This window comes from Phodopus roborovskii, unplaced genomic scaffold (genome assembly GCF_943737965.1).
Source record: "Phodopus roborovskii unplaced genomic scaffold, PHOROB, whole genome shotgun sequence".
Taxonomy (NCBI): Eukaryota; Metazoa; Chordata; class Mammalia; order Rodentia; family Cricetidae; genus Phodopus; species Phodopus roborovskii.
The window spans coordinates 5,372,805-5,391,080 of record NW_026126619.1 but is presented as its reverse complement, the minus strand read 5'-3'; the positions used below and the strand labels follow the sequence as shown (position 1 = coordinate 5,391,080).

The 18,276-nt window shown below is 41.6% G+C and overlaps 1 protein-coding gene across 2 annotated transcripts in view; it reads left to right on the top strand.

Annotated features, from left to right (window-relative positions):
* The window catches only part of Syt1 (synaptotagmin 1), a 181,593-nt gene that overhangs the window by 85,531 nt on the left and 77,786 nt on the right, over positions 1–18,276 (top strand). For both annotated transcript variants that reach the window (XM_051206399.1, XM_051206398.1), the window contains exon 6: positions 9,861–9,978. In XM_051206399.1, the coding sequence (XP_051062356.1) occupies positions 9,861–9,978 (118 nt within the window). The remainder of the gene's footprint in view (positions 1–9,860; positions 9,979–18,276) is intronic.

The following is an 18,276-nucleotide window of genomic DNA, read 5'->3' as shown; positions in this document are numbered from 1 at the left end:
CCGGGCACTCAATGCTGGCTCCTATGCATATAGGTAAAATGATATCCTATAGATGTCCATATCTGTGACAGCAGGAGCTAACCTCATGCTTACACAAAAGGGTGTGTGATTAGAAGCTAATTTTATTTCAGAAGCATCGAGAATGGCTTGACTGTGAGTGGGCTATGTAAATGAGTGAGTTTTGATATAAAGTCTAAAAGATGAGCAAATTTATCCAACAGGAAAAAGAACGGCAAGAGAGTAGAATGTGCGGAGCCCAGGTACCGGTTTATGTGAAGGCTAGGAGGGTGCGGGTGAGAGGCACATTCAAGGGGCTGAGCACGGCTGTGCCCACCATGTATGGAAGTGAGATGAGGTCGGATGAGACTGGGGAGGACACAGGAACTAGAACCCAGGAGTACTGTAACACAGTCAGAACTTGAGTCTTCATCCCAAGGGAGACGGAGACTGACTTAGGGATTTTTAAGTAAATTTAAAAGGTGACCCTGTCAACTTTCCCCGAAATATATTCAAAGGCCATAGCTGAGAGATGCTGAAATAGAAAGGGATAAGGATGGAGATTTAACAAATCAACGTCAGATTTCAAAAGAAGTGAGCAGTCAGTGATAATCCCCAGTTTTCTGACTGGGCAGCTGGTTGAATGCTGGTGCCATTCGGTGAAACATTATCGACCAAGCTTCGTGATCGCTGGTCGTTGGTAATATCTGATCATAAAGATAGATAGCTGCGTGTGAGATGTTCAATGGCAAGTACATAGTTGGACAGATGAGTCTGGGGCCTGAGAAAACATGGAGGCTTCAGGTACAGGTGTAGAAATCACGTCTGTATCAGAAATCTCAAATCTTGGAAGCGCCTATTAATAACAATACTCCTAAATGATCATGACAAAGAGAAAGGGCTGTGCTCAGAACTAAGCTCTGAGAAGGAAAAGAAGGAGTGGCTGAGGAGGCAGAACAATCAAGCAAGCATTGTATTTCAGACTCCTAGGAAAGGACAGAAATCAGCAAATCCAGACAAGGCTTTATGGGTAATAAAATGTGGAGAATACTTCTGGCTCAATCTTATGGGTGGCATTTGAAAGCTTATCAACAGGCATTTTAATAACAGGATGCAGAAAAAAATCAATAGGACATGAATAAATAAGGCCAGCCTCCTTTGAGTTCCTTCAATATATTGGGCTATAAAGGAAGGGAAATGCACTTGCTAGAGAAGTGTGGTTTAAATGAGAGGTTTTAGTAAAACCAAGCACACCTGTGTATGGGCTTCTAACTCCTTTATACTCACTAATAACTCTAATGTGTAACTGAGGCACAAAGGGTAATTTGCCCAAGGCTTAGCAGCTATTAAGCGGCAGACCTGCAAATTGAACAGAATCTGTGCTGTTTCTTGATGACGAAGGAATCTCCTCTGGCACATTCTAATGTTGAGTAAGACATTCCCAAGTGCATTTTGTCTTCTGGTAGTAAGATACATGCACATATGCTCAATATATCAGTACTCATATATAAATGATACACAGGTTATGCTGTACCAACATATTATGTAATTTAAAACAATAGAATGAAAGCATGAGATAAAAATTAATATGAAGACGAGTCTGTTATTTTCCTCCCATTCACCATTGGGTCACCTATGACCTGTGTAATGGAGACAATTACAGAAGAGAGAGAACGGGTAGCCTTTAACAGTGGTCCTTAACCTGTGAGTCTCAACCCCGTTGGCATTGCATATCAGATATTTGCATTGCAATTCATAGCAGTAGCAAATTACAGTTATGAAGTAGCAATGCAATCATTTACTGTTGGGGTCACCACAACATAAGGAACTGCATTAAAGGGTTGCAGCATTAGAAAGGTTAGGAGCCGCTGCCTTAAAAGGAAGAAGGAACTGGGTGCAATTTTTGTTTCTGTTACTATCTGACAAGTTTCCACAAACTTAGTGGCCTAAAATGTTTATATTTGTTAGCTAACCGTATAGTAGAGAGGACTGCCGGGCAGTAAATCCTAGCAGGTTGGTGCAAACAATAAAACCATGGGAGCATGCCTTCTCCTAGGTAGATGACTCTACCACCGCCATCAAGACCCTGTCAGTGGCCAGGAAAATATGGCCTAGGTGGTTAAGTGGGTGCTTCAATGCCCTCTCGTTGCACGCCCACCACCATGGCTAACACTATGGCCTTTTGGAACAAAATACATTTTAGTTGACTCTCTTTCCCTTTATCCCAGTTTTGAGTGATACTGCCTAACCCCTCCCTGAATGCTTTGTATTTTCCTGAAGTACATGCCACAGCCAAACATGTTTCACTGTTTTGTTAATTGGTTTTGTGTAATCTATTGACCATTGGGGCCTGCCCCAGGGACCAATACCTCTCGACAAGATAAGTGCATGGTGGCTAATGCCCACAGCTGGCCAGTGCTGCTTCTGCTGCCCTGTGTTGTGGACTGGTACTTACGTTTGATGGGCACATGGACTTTGTTTTTGCAGCACCCATTTTAATCGCATCAAATAGCCACTTTTCCAGCTGTTAATGATTTCTAATAGGACTGCCTACATCTCTTACTCAAAACGTACAGATGTGAGGAAATTATGGAAAATCTAATCTATCCCAAAGTGTGGCTCCATTTCTGATTAAACCACAGGAGTGCCACACCGTACAAAGAACAATGCATTTTAGGCTGATCATGGTTCGAGGGCTTTGTTCGTGTATCCCCGTGCCTAGAATATCTGCACGAGGTCCATGTGGGCGCTCTTCATTCTGAGGGTCCCTCTCACCCCGGGACACTTACACGCTGCCATCCCCTCTGTGCCATGCATGCTAGATCTAGTTATAAGAAGAAACCTGTCTTAAAACTGCATGGGTACAGCAAGCACCTTGGTTCGGCAAAACACTGTGCATTTGAGATCACTTTGGGAAATTGATGATCATGTGTGGAGGCAGGGAGTTATCAATGATAACAGTGTCTTTTTCTCCTTAACCTCTGTCACTGGATTCTAGAATGTTGCAAGATTCCCTTCCCACAGCATTTCCACTATATCTGTAGAGTCAGTACACTCCATTGGATAGCCACAGGGACTTCACTACAGCTAAGAATCGTGTGGTAGAATTCAGTGATAAAAGTGAATCAATAAAATCATATAAAATAATGCTTTATACAGTGTCTTCACACAAAAGAAAACAAAAGTTCAAGGGCATTAACTGTCCCTCTCACCTAAGCAATGCAGCATACATTTGTACACTAGGACAGATTTTGCCTGTTTAGCCTGGATACATCTCATAACAGCATTCATACTGTGACCATCTGGTCCATTAGTTGTAAATACCGATTTGGCAGAATCTTCAGGAGTACGAGCATAGTTTGGGAGCACCAGGAACTTGAAAAATCTAATCTCCCAAAGAACATATTACCTATTACCTAATACTGCCCAGTATCCCATCCCAGTGGCCTTCTTAGGAGAATATTTTAGGTCAGGCATGGTTGCCCATGTCTTTAATTCCAGCCCTTGGAAAGCACAAGCTAGTGGATCTCTATGTGAGATCAGGACCAACCTAGTCTCCAGAGAGAGTGCCAAGACATGCAAGGCTACATAGAGAGACCCTGTCTCAAAAAAGTGAACAATTTATTCCTTTTACAGATGAAGAAATGCAAATAATCTGAATTTCTATTTTGAACAATTAGACCTCCATTTGTTTCTTACCTCTAAATAAACTCCTGACCTTGGGGCACAGAAAATCTACTCATCAGAGTATCTATTGCCAATTTAACACAGAGAAAAAAATCATCTTGCAATTAACATAAATAGACTGTGTCCTTTTAAAATGGCATGGCACCATGTCGTTTTAGGTACCTTTTACAAACCCATTCAAAGGCAAATTGTTCCCAAAAAAGTGTGTGAACTTAGCCCATTTTCAAAGGCCACCAAAGTGAACCTTTTTCTTACATAAAAAAACATGATGACTAGAGCTGTAGAAACCAAGAACATTTTTCGTTTGCAATCAAACCCTTTTTGTCCATTGGAGATGACCTTTGTTTTAATATCTGTACGGCTTTTCAAAAAGGAAGGGATTTCTGAAGTTGTCCACAGAATCATTAACTTGTGTCTGCTCTATTCAGTGGCTGCCTTTAAAAAAAATAATAATAATGGAATTATCAAGCTGCTCAGAACGAAAGTATCTCCTGATTGTCAGCGCCTTAGTTTAAAAGAGTAGGTTAATTTCTCTGAGTCTCGCAGTCAGAACTTTCCAACACTAACTGGCAGTTTCCACCTAGTGATCAAGGCAATTCACTAACATAAATTATACATAAAGCTGAAATGCCTAATAGTAATGAGGCTCCTTCGTGAGATAATCATACCAGCAAAAGTGTTCATCTGTCAGCTGCCACTCGGCAGGGTCTTGATAACATTGCTAGAAGCACTACACCTTCGGAAGGAATCGGTTTCTAGCCTTGTGGCAGGCTCAGCATAGCAGGGTTCTAGTGCTAGGCACAAAGGAGAGGCTCCAAATGAACCAGATGACCTGTTGATTAAACTAGAGACAGTGCTGATAGAACACTGGCATCAGCTGTAGAGACTGATGAGCTCATGACAATACTTGCAGCCCATGATTTAAAAGCCCTCCATTGCGTTCCCGGAGCAAGGCATAGAACAGAAGTCCCAATCCCTGCTCTTCTGGAGTCTACAGGTAGCTGAACTTAAAGAGAAAAAAACTGAACTTCTGGACACCATACAGCAGACCACAAAACAAGAGAAGGGACTGAACCTTGCAAACATTAGCTTAGCCATCGATATACAAGCTGCATTGGGATCTGTAGAAACTATAAGTGAAGAGCTGTTTCATGGGGCTTTTTGCAAGAGCATGACTGCATTCCAAACACGGTGGGGGCCAAACAATGGTTGCATCAAGTATGGGCAGGAAAGAAGAGGTAATGTGCTGGTGGCGCTCAAGCCATGCTATGCTGTGCAGTAGTGGGGACAGGGACAAATGCCATGCTGCAGGGCGTTTTGGAAGTAGACGTTGATGGCAGGTAGCTCAGGCAGGTTACAATGTTCGTTAATAATAATGAAAACAACTCAGTCTGGTACACATCTACAGGAAAGGGCAAGGTCAAAGCTTAGGAGTTAAAGGAGGTGTATAAAAGTTAGCCTCCAGGGGGGCAGAAGAGACGGCTCAGAGGTTAAGAGCGCTGGCTGCTCTTCCAGAGAACCTGAGTTCAATTCCCAGCACCCACATAGCAGCTCACATCTGCCTATAACCCAGTTCCAGGAAACCTCACACAGACACATGTAAGCAAAACACCAATGCACATAAAATAGGAAGGGAGGAAGGACAGATGGACGGACGGTTAAAGAGAAGGCATGTGTTGAACATCAGTTTAGAGACAGTTTTAAAGGAGAGTGAAATACAAGGTAAATCGTCAGAATACTATGTCATTTCAGATGTAGTCGTAAATGGTCTTGCTTCAGTTTCTCATTGAGACCACCTACCTTTCTGCGACCTCTAGCTCTCAAGTGTCTGCTTATAAAATGGACAAAGCAGCACCTGCTTCCATAGGTGCTTGAGAAAATCCTAATTGTTGAGGTGTCATAAGAATCTAAGACGGAGACTTGGGCGTTAGTCGCTTTTCATTGCTGTGGCAAAGTACCTGAGAGAATCAGGTATAAAGCAGGAAAGATCTACACTTCCATTGTTTTCAGTCCACAGTGTGTAGGCCAGTGTTAATGAGGATAGCGTGGTGGATATTAGGAGCATAGCATAGAAAAGGCTCTCTTCCTCATGGAAGTCAGGAAGAGGGACTGGACAGGAAGACTTCAGCCCCACTTCCTAATAATGCCGACCGAGTCTAGATCTACTGATTAGATCAGGGACCTCATTTGGGTCCACCAGTGTGAGACTGAGCCTTTAATACATTGAGTTTGGGCTGCAGGGGGGGAGGGGGGACTCTAGAACACTGGGGTGGCGAACGTTTACCATCAAATGTTTACATATAGTTCTCCAGGCATCCTTCTTACAAACTGACACGTGGAACTTTCAAATAAGAGTTTGGTCTAAAACTGTCCAAGTAAAGCTCTCAGGTCCCACCAGTGCCCCCCTGTGGATGAGGAGCTAGAGTAAAACCTTCATAAGCTAGAACAACACTGCAAGACAGAGGAGTGCTTTTCCTGACCTCAAAAGTGAAGGGACAGACGTCATTAAGGGAAGGGCACAGTGGATTTCCACAAGTCATGATTGTCCGAGCCTCTAAATCTAAGATCAGGGGCTAACACACTGGATTACCATGTAAGCATAGGCAACAACCTGTCTCACATGTGACTGTGGTCCACTGCCCTGTCATGCATGTCCTTCCATGGCCTACCCACAAGGTGGATTTGTTCTCCTGATACATATAAATGTCAGGTTCCATTTCTACCAAGACATGCAGAACACGTGGTTGGATCGCATTCTCTACTGCCTGAAATCACTGATCCCAGAGCCAAACCATCATGGAAAACAAGGAAAGGTCCCCTGGTTCTCAGACTGTAAGTTTTAAGGATGTCCTAAAGCTAGTGTTTACAGCACCAGCGAAGTCAACATCTGCTCGTCCTGGATGCTCACACTCAGAAAATGTGCTACCAAGACAACAGTCCTAAGAACTTGGTGATGTTTCTTGCCTTCTCCCAGACAAGAGTTTCCTTCATCTTGACATTCGTAAATTCCACAAGTTTGCAGAAGGGGACCCCTCTCTAGCCTTAAAATGACTGTTGATTCAGAAGTAATTAAAACTTTGAAAAGTAATTTAGTTCGTTCTTGTAAGAATTATTTAATTTGGCATACCAGTTACAATAATTTTATGAGCAAATGAAAAAAAAATATTTTCCCATGTTAAAACCTCCAAATAAATTAAATGTGGACCTGTAAAGAGTGTTAAAATAAGCCTCTGCCTCTTCCTCTGTATCTTAAAATACCAAAATTCGTTCTCTTACACACTCATTCCCATAGGCTTACAATTGTAGTTAATCTCACATATTTCTCCATTATCCAAAATTCTGAGCCCTCTTCTGAAGCTCAATATTAACATAGAATGTTTTAAATTCTTGGTGTGTCTCAAGATTGCAGAATGAAATGATCCTGCAAGAAAAATGACATGACATCTCTTCCCTTGAAACAACTGGGAGAGCTGTGTGGTGATGCATGACAGTAACCCTGAGCACCTGACAGACAGATGAGCAGGAGGGTCAGAAGTTCAGGACCATCCTCAGCTACCATCACTTGAAAGCCAGACTGTGATACATGACTCCTTGTGTCAAAACATTTTTAATCACATGCATGAAGGGATTTTTGTTGTTGTGGTGGTATTAAAAGAAAAAAATGGATATTTGGGGTAAAACAAAAATACAGAACTGAACTTACTTTAGCACCCTAAGTTGTTCGTGGACTCCAATAAGGAGCCATGTAGGGATATATGATCTAGGATAGTGTAGTCATCTCTGGTACGCTCAGTGACATGGTGAGAGTGGTCAAACCTGAAGTACAGTGAGCTCGAGATTCCTACACATGGAGCCCTCCGCCTAAGGACCATTTCAAGCAGTAATTTTGCCAATGTACACGTCTCTTCACTCATGAAGTTTAGAGGAATTTGTCCTTTTTTGTATTAATTTCTATGATACTAATTCCAACTCTGTATTTTCAGAAACTATGAAAAATAATATATCTCATTAACTCCTCTAATATGTCCATTAAGGATCAGGGTGGCTAAGCATAGGGTACTCTGACGCAAGTAACTCTACTAGCCACAGGAAGCGATGCATCTGTGATTGAAAGCAGGGATATTTCCAAAATGTCCTTGTATTTATGTTTTTGCCAAGTGAGGTAAAGTGATATCCCCGCAGGAACCTTGCCACTGGGGAAGACAGAGACAAGTAGCAGAATTTAAACTGTCTGCCAAGTAATACGAAAACAATGTACTCTCATCAACCTAAAGATATGTAGTAAGATACTACAAGGGTTCTATAAGTGAGAGAATTGGTCCATACACACATACACACGTGTGCGGGGTCATTTTCAGTAGAACTTTACTTCAGGATGGAGAGGGGCTGGCACTCCCCTCCCTCTCTCCCTCCCTTCATACTCATCTACAAACAAAACCTACTCTTTCTTCTTTGAAAGATGGATATAATGAGAACCCCTACACACACAAAAAAAAAAAAAAAAAAAAAAAAAAAAAAACTACATTTCCTTACACCGTTACATGACATCAAGGAAGGCATTTCCACATTGATTGAGCCTGTAACGAGTTAGGGTTTTCCTCCTGCCGCTGGTCTTCTACCGCAGCTGCGCCAGCCCCAATTCACACGCTGAGACTCTGCATTTGATATAATGTTGTTGGCCAGTTACTTGTTTCTTATCAGCTAGCTCTGTCCCAAGTATTAACTGTTTCTGTTAATCTAAATATTTCCACGTGGTTTCATCTTACAGGGGAGCAGGCTGGCATCCTGCTCTCTCCAGGCTCTCCATCCTGACTCCTCCTCACTCCTTCCTCTTTCCTCCTTGTCTCCTAGTCCCTCCTATCTTCCTTTCCTATTGGCCAACAGTGCTTTATTCATTAACCAGTATGAGAAACATATTCACAGAATGACATCTCCCATCATGAGCCCGTATTTCTAGCTGGGCCAAATACAGCCCCATTAAGAAGCCAGCATGGAAAGACTTGGGCTATCAGTTTCTGTGTACCCTCCCTATGTTACAAGTTTATCCACTGAAGTCTGATACAACGACTTCTCTCTTTAGAATCAAAATGTAGACTACTGAGGGGTGGGGGAGAGAAATACTGAGGAATGAACTTGGCCACACCATATAGCTAATTCCTTAGGTGGGATGGTAGGTAGTAGGCAGCCTCTCTCATCTCAGGAGATGGGTACAACAATATCTTGAGTTCAGTCTCTCCCTCATCTCATCCCTTATTTGTGATTGTACCACACAGGTCTACATGCAACACACATACTCACACAAATTCAAGTTATACTCATGTTCACCAGCATGCAAGTAATACTAAAAACCCTCAATATTCCACTTAAGAGAGGAGAAGAAAAACGAATTCTCCCTAGGAAAGGAACACTTTTTGTACCGCCATCATTCGATAAGTTATGCAGGGCCACCTAATTACAGAACTGCTGGGTGTTCTTTGGACATAAAATAATGATAGCAATGACATGACAAGAAGCCTATGAGTACGTGCACTGTGGTGAGATGCGTTAGTTTTCCAGCCTGCTGTTAGACTGTTACAAATTCAGAGACAAAGAGAGACTCCATTTGAAATAAATAAAGCACCAAATCGCATACTTCGGCGTGTTTATGTTATGAGAATTTCAGAATTTTCTCAGCAATAAATGGAATTTAGCTGCACAAAGGTGCCATTCTTCACCAAAGTCTAAACATCGGCTTTTCGATATAATCGTATTTGAAAGAGGAAAAGACAAAGACTGAGATGGGTTGATTCTAATAAAAAAAAAAAAAAGAATGAGTAAACCACACAAAGCCCTTTAATAAAGCAAGGGGATTTTTCTAAGAGTTTTTGCAGTGCTATTCAGTGTGGTCTCAAAGAAACTTATCTTGGTCTCATTTCCGGACTCATTGAATTATAGACATATTCTGTTAGATGTTAACATGTAGGTGGCCTTTTTTTGCAAAAGCTGAAATAGATAATCTTGAAAACGAAAAGACTAGTATTACATGAAACGACCACTATAAAAAAAATGCCCATGGACTCTGATGGCTTCAGACTCTAATTGTCATAACTGTCCCCCTGAGGAAATGACAGTGTCTAAGAACAAACGTTTCAATTTCACTTGAAAGCTCACTAACACCTCTTTGTTGGTTTTCATAGCAAGAGAAACTAGGGGACATCTGCTTCTCCCTCCGCTACGTCCCTACCGCCGGCAAGCTGACTGTTGTCATTCTGGAAGCGAAGAACTTGAAGAAGATGGATGTGGGTGGCTTATCCGGTGAGTCCACAGTGACTATTGATTGTTGTAAACACTGTTTCATCGCGGATCATGAATGCATAGCACACATGCGGGGCCCCCACTCCTCGATTGATCACAGCTCTCTCCCCCCCACAGAGCTGGAAGCAGTCTCAGAACTCAGCCAACGCAGTGCCCCAGGAAACCCACCCTCAGTTTATTGGAACTGGCAAAGAAGATGAAATCTATTCCCTTTCTCCATAGCCAAAGGATCAGTTGTCACTGAAAGCTAAAAGCGTGCCTTCTTATTTGAAAGGCAATGCCTGTGACAAATTATAGTTTTGAGGATTTTTCTTAATTCACCTTTGGTACAAAAGTTTGTATTTTACCTGAAACGTACTAATTAGGTATTTGCTAACCTGACATCATTTTTATAATACTTTTATAAAAAGACAGCCTTTCAAATCTATACAGGTGTCTTTAAGAAGCAACCCAGGAGTAGTTCACATAATTCATTTGAATTCTATAGCTTATGCCTGGGGTGGAGGGAGGGGAGATTGTGGGCTTGAAAGTTCCATGTAACCCAAGCAGGACATAACCTAGTGCATGACAGGAACTCTACCACAAAGCAAAGTCAGCTCAAGGACTGTCCCTTCTGGGGCCGGGCCTCATTTTATTTTCCTCCTCTGTGTGGTTTAAATCAATTATAATTTTAATGTTCCAGTAAATCATTAAAGTGTGAGGGATTTTCCTGGCGTGCCACAAGGTCATCACAAATGGATGACAGTTGTCATTGTTTCTAGCTGTGGAGTTACAAACGTGACTCCTTATTCAACGATCTTTCTATTTAAAACAATAAAAAAAAACCATTCTAATGCAGCCCAGTGAGTTTACTCTATGAAACCAAACAGCTCAACATTGCTGAAGGTGAGCTCTACTTACTGATCCAGCGCTTTGACACACAAATTCTCCTGCTGTCTGCTTTGTGTGTCTTTCTGACTAAACTATATTCTTTCCTGTCACTAGGACCCTACTTTAAGTCTTGCCCTCATTGCTAATAGTATACCTGGGAAATTTTAAAGCAATAATAAGAATGGCTCCTTCTAAAAACGTAGAATATTTTATGAGCTTATTTGTAAAACACACCCAGGAAAGTATTAAACATTTTACAATTATAGTTTACTCCCAGATCACAGAGTAGGACCCTGAGGAGATCTAAGATGCCTTTGACCTTTCTCTTTGGCTAGGTAGCCATGTCCCTCTAGGAGTGTAGCTACAGCACTCATATGTGCCCCCTGCTCCAAGCATCCATGTGACTCCTCCCACCTCTGTTCAGTGCTGTCTTAGCCCCTCCCCTCCTAATTAATCCTGCATTGTCCTCTTTAGAGCTCCACAATAACATTTCCCCAAAGCTAGTAAAGCATCCTCCTTCTGACTTCACTCTGGGACTTATAAATGGCTTCCCGGCACCATTGATAGCTACTTCAGCCATCCTTCTTCAAGACTGCTCTCCCTTTCTGAGGCGACCTCTTGACCAGCCATCCCTTCTCATCATCAGGATCTGCAGAAAGGATACTGGTCGGGCAGGATATATTGGAGTAGTGGTTGCAGTCACAGGCATCCACACAAGCTGGCTGCTAGCAACCCAAGCAAAGAAAAGCACCGAGGATGTCTCCCCGTTCCTGTCACACTAACTTAGCTCTGTGACATGAGAGGCACAGCCAGAGGTCAGATCTAATTCGGTATCCATCAGTTTGTACTCCTTTTCTCTTTTTCCAAAGAAAAGCAGAAAAATCTGTAAAGCTTCAGAACCCACAGAACCTACATCCACCCCCATATTTGAATTACCTGGAATGATTACCATCATTTGCAAACCCTAATTTTAAGGGCTTCCTGCTGCCTGTAGAATTAAATCATAATTACTCTAATCACCTAATGTAGACTCTTTCAGGCTATGCCATTCCACATCTCATTTTAGCCAATGGACCAACACACTCATCTCCTAACAAGCTATGGGCATGCTGCTTCCATTCCTAGACAAGCTCCTTCATCTGGAAATCTTTTTCCAATGATGTCTAGCTAAATCCTCCTTTGTCTTCCCCTGCTGAATTCTTATTCTTTCCAACTACTCAACAATCACACACTATGACTCTACTTTGAGTCAGTCAGGCATCGTGCCGAGCACAGGGTTCACAATCAAGTATAAAACGGTTCAAAGACCCTACCTGTCTGCAATTTTCATTTTAATGTAGAGACACAGACAAAAAAGCCAATAAACTAATAAAGCATACAGTGCCCTGAGATATCGTCAACACCAGAGAAGCGAAGCAAGGAAGTTGGACAAACCGTGTTAGGGTTTTGTTGTTTTTGTTGTTGTCAAATGAGGAGGTGAGGGAGTGAACCTTGGGTTCATATGGGGAGGGAGGGTGGTCCAAATGCCTTTTCCAATGTCCGGGCAGAACAAATCGTAGTCTTTGTAAATTGCAACAAGGAGTTTGTTTATAGACCTCTAACGCCACACTCACTGGCCGGTGGCCCTGAGCATAGGTAGCTGCTGAATGAATAATCAATTATTTACAAAGCCTGAAAAACAAGCCTTGTGTTTCAAATTTGCTTAGCCTGCTTCCTATTAAGGAAACTAAGTACTTGAATGGGTTGTGTCAGAGTAAGCTGACCTATGTGCAGAGACCACAATTATATAAGATCTCATTCCAAGTGATTCAGATGCCAAACTTCATTTGCCAGGAATGGCTTGGTAACTAGAACCACAGCTGGCTCTTCTGCCAGAGTTGAAACTACTCTCTGTTGCCACTAACAATCTGACTTTGCTTGGGGGGTCCTAGAGCTCAGACTTTATGTAAGCACTCCATCACAGAGCCACACAGATTGGCATTAGACAGGTTCTTTCTTTCTTCTAAGCCTCGGTTGCATTGTTTATTAAGTCAAGTGCTAAGAAGACCCCACTAATGAGAAATAAGTTATTATGAGAAATAAGTGAGAGCCCAAGTTAGGCACTCACCAAGTATCACTGTTGATATTTCAATTAGTAACCACATCAAAGTGGCAAAATGTGAAATTGATGAGTCATTTAACTAACAGCTTGATCTGGTAGGGGAAAGACTCCACTATTTGCTAAACATGCCAGATCAGTTCATGATAATAAGGAGACCGGGTTTTTTTATATGGGCTCAAGTGAAGAATTCAGACGAAGTAAGGAACCAATCAATAAAACGTGGAAGAAGACAGCAAATGGATATTTTTAAAATGTTTTTCTTACTAGTCCCTGTCAAGATCCAGCAGCTTCTTTCTTTTGGTGGTCATTCAAATGGACAGCATAAAGAGTTTGCCTACATCACACATTCATACAGTAAATAAATGATCAAACTGCCTGCCCTTCATCCTCACAACAAGTAGGATTGGACTATCCATAATTCTGCAGCAGAATCATTTTTTACACTGATTTTTTTGAGAATTTTTATGAGAACTATATTTGCATCATTGTACTCTACCCCCGTGCCCAACTCTTCCCATGTTCCCCATCCAAATCCCAAACCTTTTCTTTAATTATATACTATTTTACCTACATATGTAATACGTATGTCCACATACGTTATATGTAGTTATAAATACAAGCTACTGAATCAATTTGAGGTTACATGTATGTGTTTAGGGCTGACCCCTTGAAATTGACTCATCTATCAGCATATTCACCCCAGAAAACTGAATCTCCCTATGTGTGTTCACACACAGATACATAATTTGAAATAAAAACAAACTTTGTGCAGCCAGGAATGGTGGCGCACACCTTTAATCTCGGCACTTGGGGAGCAGAAGCAGGCAGACCTCTGAGCTGAAGTCCACCCTGGTCGACAAAGCAAGTTCCAGGACAGCCTAGACTATACAGAGAAACTGTCTCTCAAAAAAATAACTAAATTCTAAAAAGAAGAAGCAGTAAACCTCCCTATTCTGTTTTGCGTTCATGAGTATTGCAAAAAGAAAATCTAAAATTCTGAGACGCACAAGACAGTGGAGAAGTTAAGAGTTCCAGACTCCTAACGTAGAATATTTTCAACATACCCTTTAGCTTTTCCTCCATTCCCATCTTCAAGATGGAACGCATGGTCCCAAGGTGCCTTGTCTGTCTGGAACTGACACATGACAGTCCTCAGAACAGGTTAAGACTGAAAATGGAGGCTGGAAAGGGTTTGCTGGAAAGGAGAGTACTCTTGGAAACTGGGAGATATTGGTCAGCAGAAATCCCTGGGAATATTCGCACCCAATTAGCTCTCCCTTTCTTGTCTTCCCAGAATCACAAGTTGATTCTCTCTTCTCATCTGAGACTTTTGGTAAATTTATCCCCCTTGCCTAACTCCTCATTAAACAGAGTTTTACACCGTAAGCTGTTCTAGTCCTGGCTACCTGCAGCAAGCACACCGTCCTTATAGACTTCCTTCTGCCACTTTACTGCTAGAAAACGCAGTCTGGCTCCTGTGATGAGGCTTACATTTGCCTAACATTTGAAAAAAATAAATAAACAATAAAAGTGAAGTATACCAAGCATGGAAGAAAGGAGGTTTGCAGAGCCCAGGTAAAAGGCTAGTATCACGAGCACATTCTCCCAGGGGGCTGGTGGACATTAAAGAGCAAGAGAGGGGTCAGGTGGATACTGGGACGGCTGAACAAGGTACAGTTAAAGCACTGGTTCTCGAACAATGGGTCTAGACCCCTTTGGGGTCTTCACGGGGGTCAAGTAGCAGATATTTACATTGTAATTCCTAACAGCAGCAAAACTACAGTTATGAAGTAGCAGCAAAGTAATTGTGGGTTGTGGGTCAGCACAGCATGAAGAACTGTATTAAAGGGTTGCAGTTAGGAAGGTTTGGAATCACTGGTTTAAAGTGTCCCCATCAACCGTTTTCTGCTTTATCACCACCATGCATGCCCTCATCCCCGTCTTCTCCTGGCCATCCCCAACCCAAGCTTACCACTAGGGCGTTGCAACAAGCCCCTGGTGTCTAGGACACATTAATTCAAATGCATGATGCTGCGGCAGGAAACGCTGAGTTTTTACACTGGCATGGACTCCCATGATGAGATCCTGCCTCCAAAAGTGAACTAATTTAGTTAGTAAACAAATACATGAATAAGAACAAAAAAAAAAAAAGCCTGGCTACAGGAGAGGTCTATTTCAGATAAAGAACACAGTAACTTGTGAACTTCAAGAAGCAGAGACTATGAGAGAAAGGTGATGGAGGAAAGAACTGGGTCTGATGCTGGCAAAAAGGTTAACATATAGCGCAGTGAGTTACATGGGTGCACGCACGCGCACACACACACACACACACACACACACACACTCTCTCTCTCTCTCTCTATATATATATATATATATATATATTATAAGATACTACATTTTAATTGTTTATAAATGTGGGTTGGTTTGGGTTTTTTTTTTTTTTTTTTTTTTTTTTTTGGTTTTTTTGTTTTGTTTTTTTTGCAGTCTGCTTCCCCACCATCCTACAAGTATCTTTAGAAAATACATAGCCACATATAAGCATGCAATTCAAAAAGAACAACTGAAGCACTCCCAGGTACCCATTAGATTCAATATGAAAACCATAATCAGCAGAGAGAAATTGTCCCCTTCAGGCAAACTTTATCAGTTGGTGACATCTTGACTGGCTTGATCAGAAATCATCAGGACTCCTGGTAAAATGTAGCATTCCAAGAAGCACCTCAAACCCAGTTCTAGTGAGAACCTGAATTTTTTAACTTCTCTATTGATTCTTTGGGAGTTGCATGTCATGCACCCCAAATCCACTCACTCCCACTCACCTCCTGGTCCCCCATATCCTCCCCTTATCCCTGCAGTGCCCTTATACACAAAAGAAAATTAAAAGAAAAAAAATCAAAGCAAGCAAGCAAACAAAAAACAAGAAAAAATAATAATATAAAAACAACAGCAAACCCTCTTAGCTCCTCCATCTTTCCCACCTCTCAAACACCTCTCCATCATCCTGGTGGCATTAGAAACCACCTTTTGTCCAATCAACTTTGCTAGCAAATGGTCATTGTAGGGAACCACTGGTTCAAGGCCTCTGCTTTCTAGTACACCATCCTCACGACACTCGCTGGAACTCCTCTTCTCTGGGATGTCCTGTGGCTGCCCTGAGTCATGGAGGTCCTGTGGGTTTTCTTCCCCCAGACCAGTCCCTTCACAAGACCCTAGATGGGAGAGATGTTAGGGTGGGCCAACTCCAGGCCCGGCTGTGGTAGCTGGTAGCCAAGCCACTAGGGCCACCCTCCTCAGATGAGGGGGCAGTCGGAAGAACCTGAAGTTTTAAACAAGCCCACTCCCATATGTCTCGTTCATCTTAAACTTACAAAAAAAAATTAAAACCTTAGATACTATCATGATTTTAGCCGAGGTCTGTGTCAGTCAAGTCCTAAGGCAGAATTTTGTTGTCAATTGTATAGGAAAGAAGACCTCCTTTGTCTTATAAACAAGTATGATCTCAAAAAAAGGTTATATTTCATTTCGGGATCTAATATCCTCTTCCCGAAAAGTTGACCACATGTTAAATTGTTGTACGCCTCAGCACCCCCCACAAATAGTCTCTTCCACTGAAAGAGGAGACGAAGGCAGACGTTTCCTCTACAGTCATTTCCCGATGCCCTTGGCCACCTTCCTGTCTGTTCATCTATTGGTAACGAAAGCATGACGAAGAAAGCCGCTCCAAATTCAATTGACTTGAACTAAAAGCCACTAGTCTGGGAGCTAGGCCAATAAATAAACAGGCAGAAACTTATTTGAGCCAATTAGATAGGGATATGCAAATTAATTGGCCATGATATCAGGGTCAAGCAATAATATGCAAATGCACTGGCTTCTTATTGAGCTAATGGAACAGGGTTATGCTTAATAAGTTGGCAGTGATGTCAGAGGCTTCATCATAATTTTAGGCTGGAATGTTAAAGTATAAAATTAATTCTGCAACATTTCAAGGTGCTTAATTATAATATTAATAAAAAATAGTAGGAAGCCCTGAGAAGGGAACAGACTGTTCTACAAAGGAAATGACAATTCTTGAAATAACGTGGTTCTAGAAACTAAGATATTAAAAAGAATTATAAAGAGTCAAGCCCAAAGCAAGCTAAGAAGTTGCTAGAACAACAAAAAGAAGAGAATGTAATGCCTGAAGGACTGAACAGTCTTAAGTAGAAGGAGATGCAGATGGAACCTGGGACCAGATTGAAACCAAGTAACAGACTGAGATACACTCATTCAGAACAGTGAGGACAACACTCCCAGCAAGCTCTGTAATCTTCAGGGCTGTCCCAGTGAGCCACCACATATCATGTCCATTCCTATTCTGTGCCAGGCATCATACAGACACTTTGCACAACACAATGGAGCTCCAGTCTCTTTGAATGTGCTCTGTGTGTTGCTAATAGGATTAATCCCTATCCCAAACCTATGAGATGCAGACTGTTTGCAATGTTGTTTTATTGATGGAACCAAAGCACTGTTCAGTAAACAACTTGCCCAAGGTCAGAGAATTTGTATTTGGCACAGCTAGGACATCATTGCAAACAGTGCATCTTCACACTCCATTAATAAAACATGACTTTTATATCCCACCAGAGTCAACCTGAAGAACAGATGACTAATTACGTTACAGACTGATGAAAGACGTCTAAAACCTCAACTTCATCTCAAATATTCTTTAATCCCAGCTAGAAATCACAACATGAGAGTCACTAATACAATTTCTTGGTTGCTTGCTTCATGTCACTTAGTTATTTACACAGCAAAAAAAAATGGAATTAGTGTGCCTATAGGACTAGTTATCAGATATTGATACATTGTCATGTTTCTTGGATACAAGTTGTCATGCGGTTTCAAAGTGTGATTCTTTGCACACAAAAGAAGGTACAGTTTAAAACAGTGACACTCCAGCCATATCAGAGGTCCAGTAGAACATGATGGTGTTGAACATAATGGAAAAGAGTCCAACCATAAGAAATGCCAGCATCTTTTAGGTAAGGGGGAAAAAGTCTAATGAAAATGTTCATCTACTATTCAGTTTTATCAATGACCGATTCTAGGAGGGAGTATATGACATATCTGGGAAGGAGACAGTATAATGCGAATACTAATGCTTCTTTTCTCCTTAAATTGCTACAGGTTCTATGCTCAAAGTTACATATTTAAATATTAAAATATTTTAACTGAACCAAAAATGATTGAAAAGGAACTGAATGTGTAATAAACGATTTAACACAAAAGTGAAGATAAGCAGGGAAATACTGTTGGGAATCTCTGTTCCAGTCCTATTC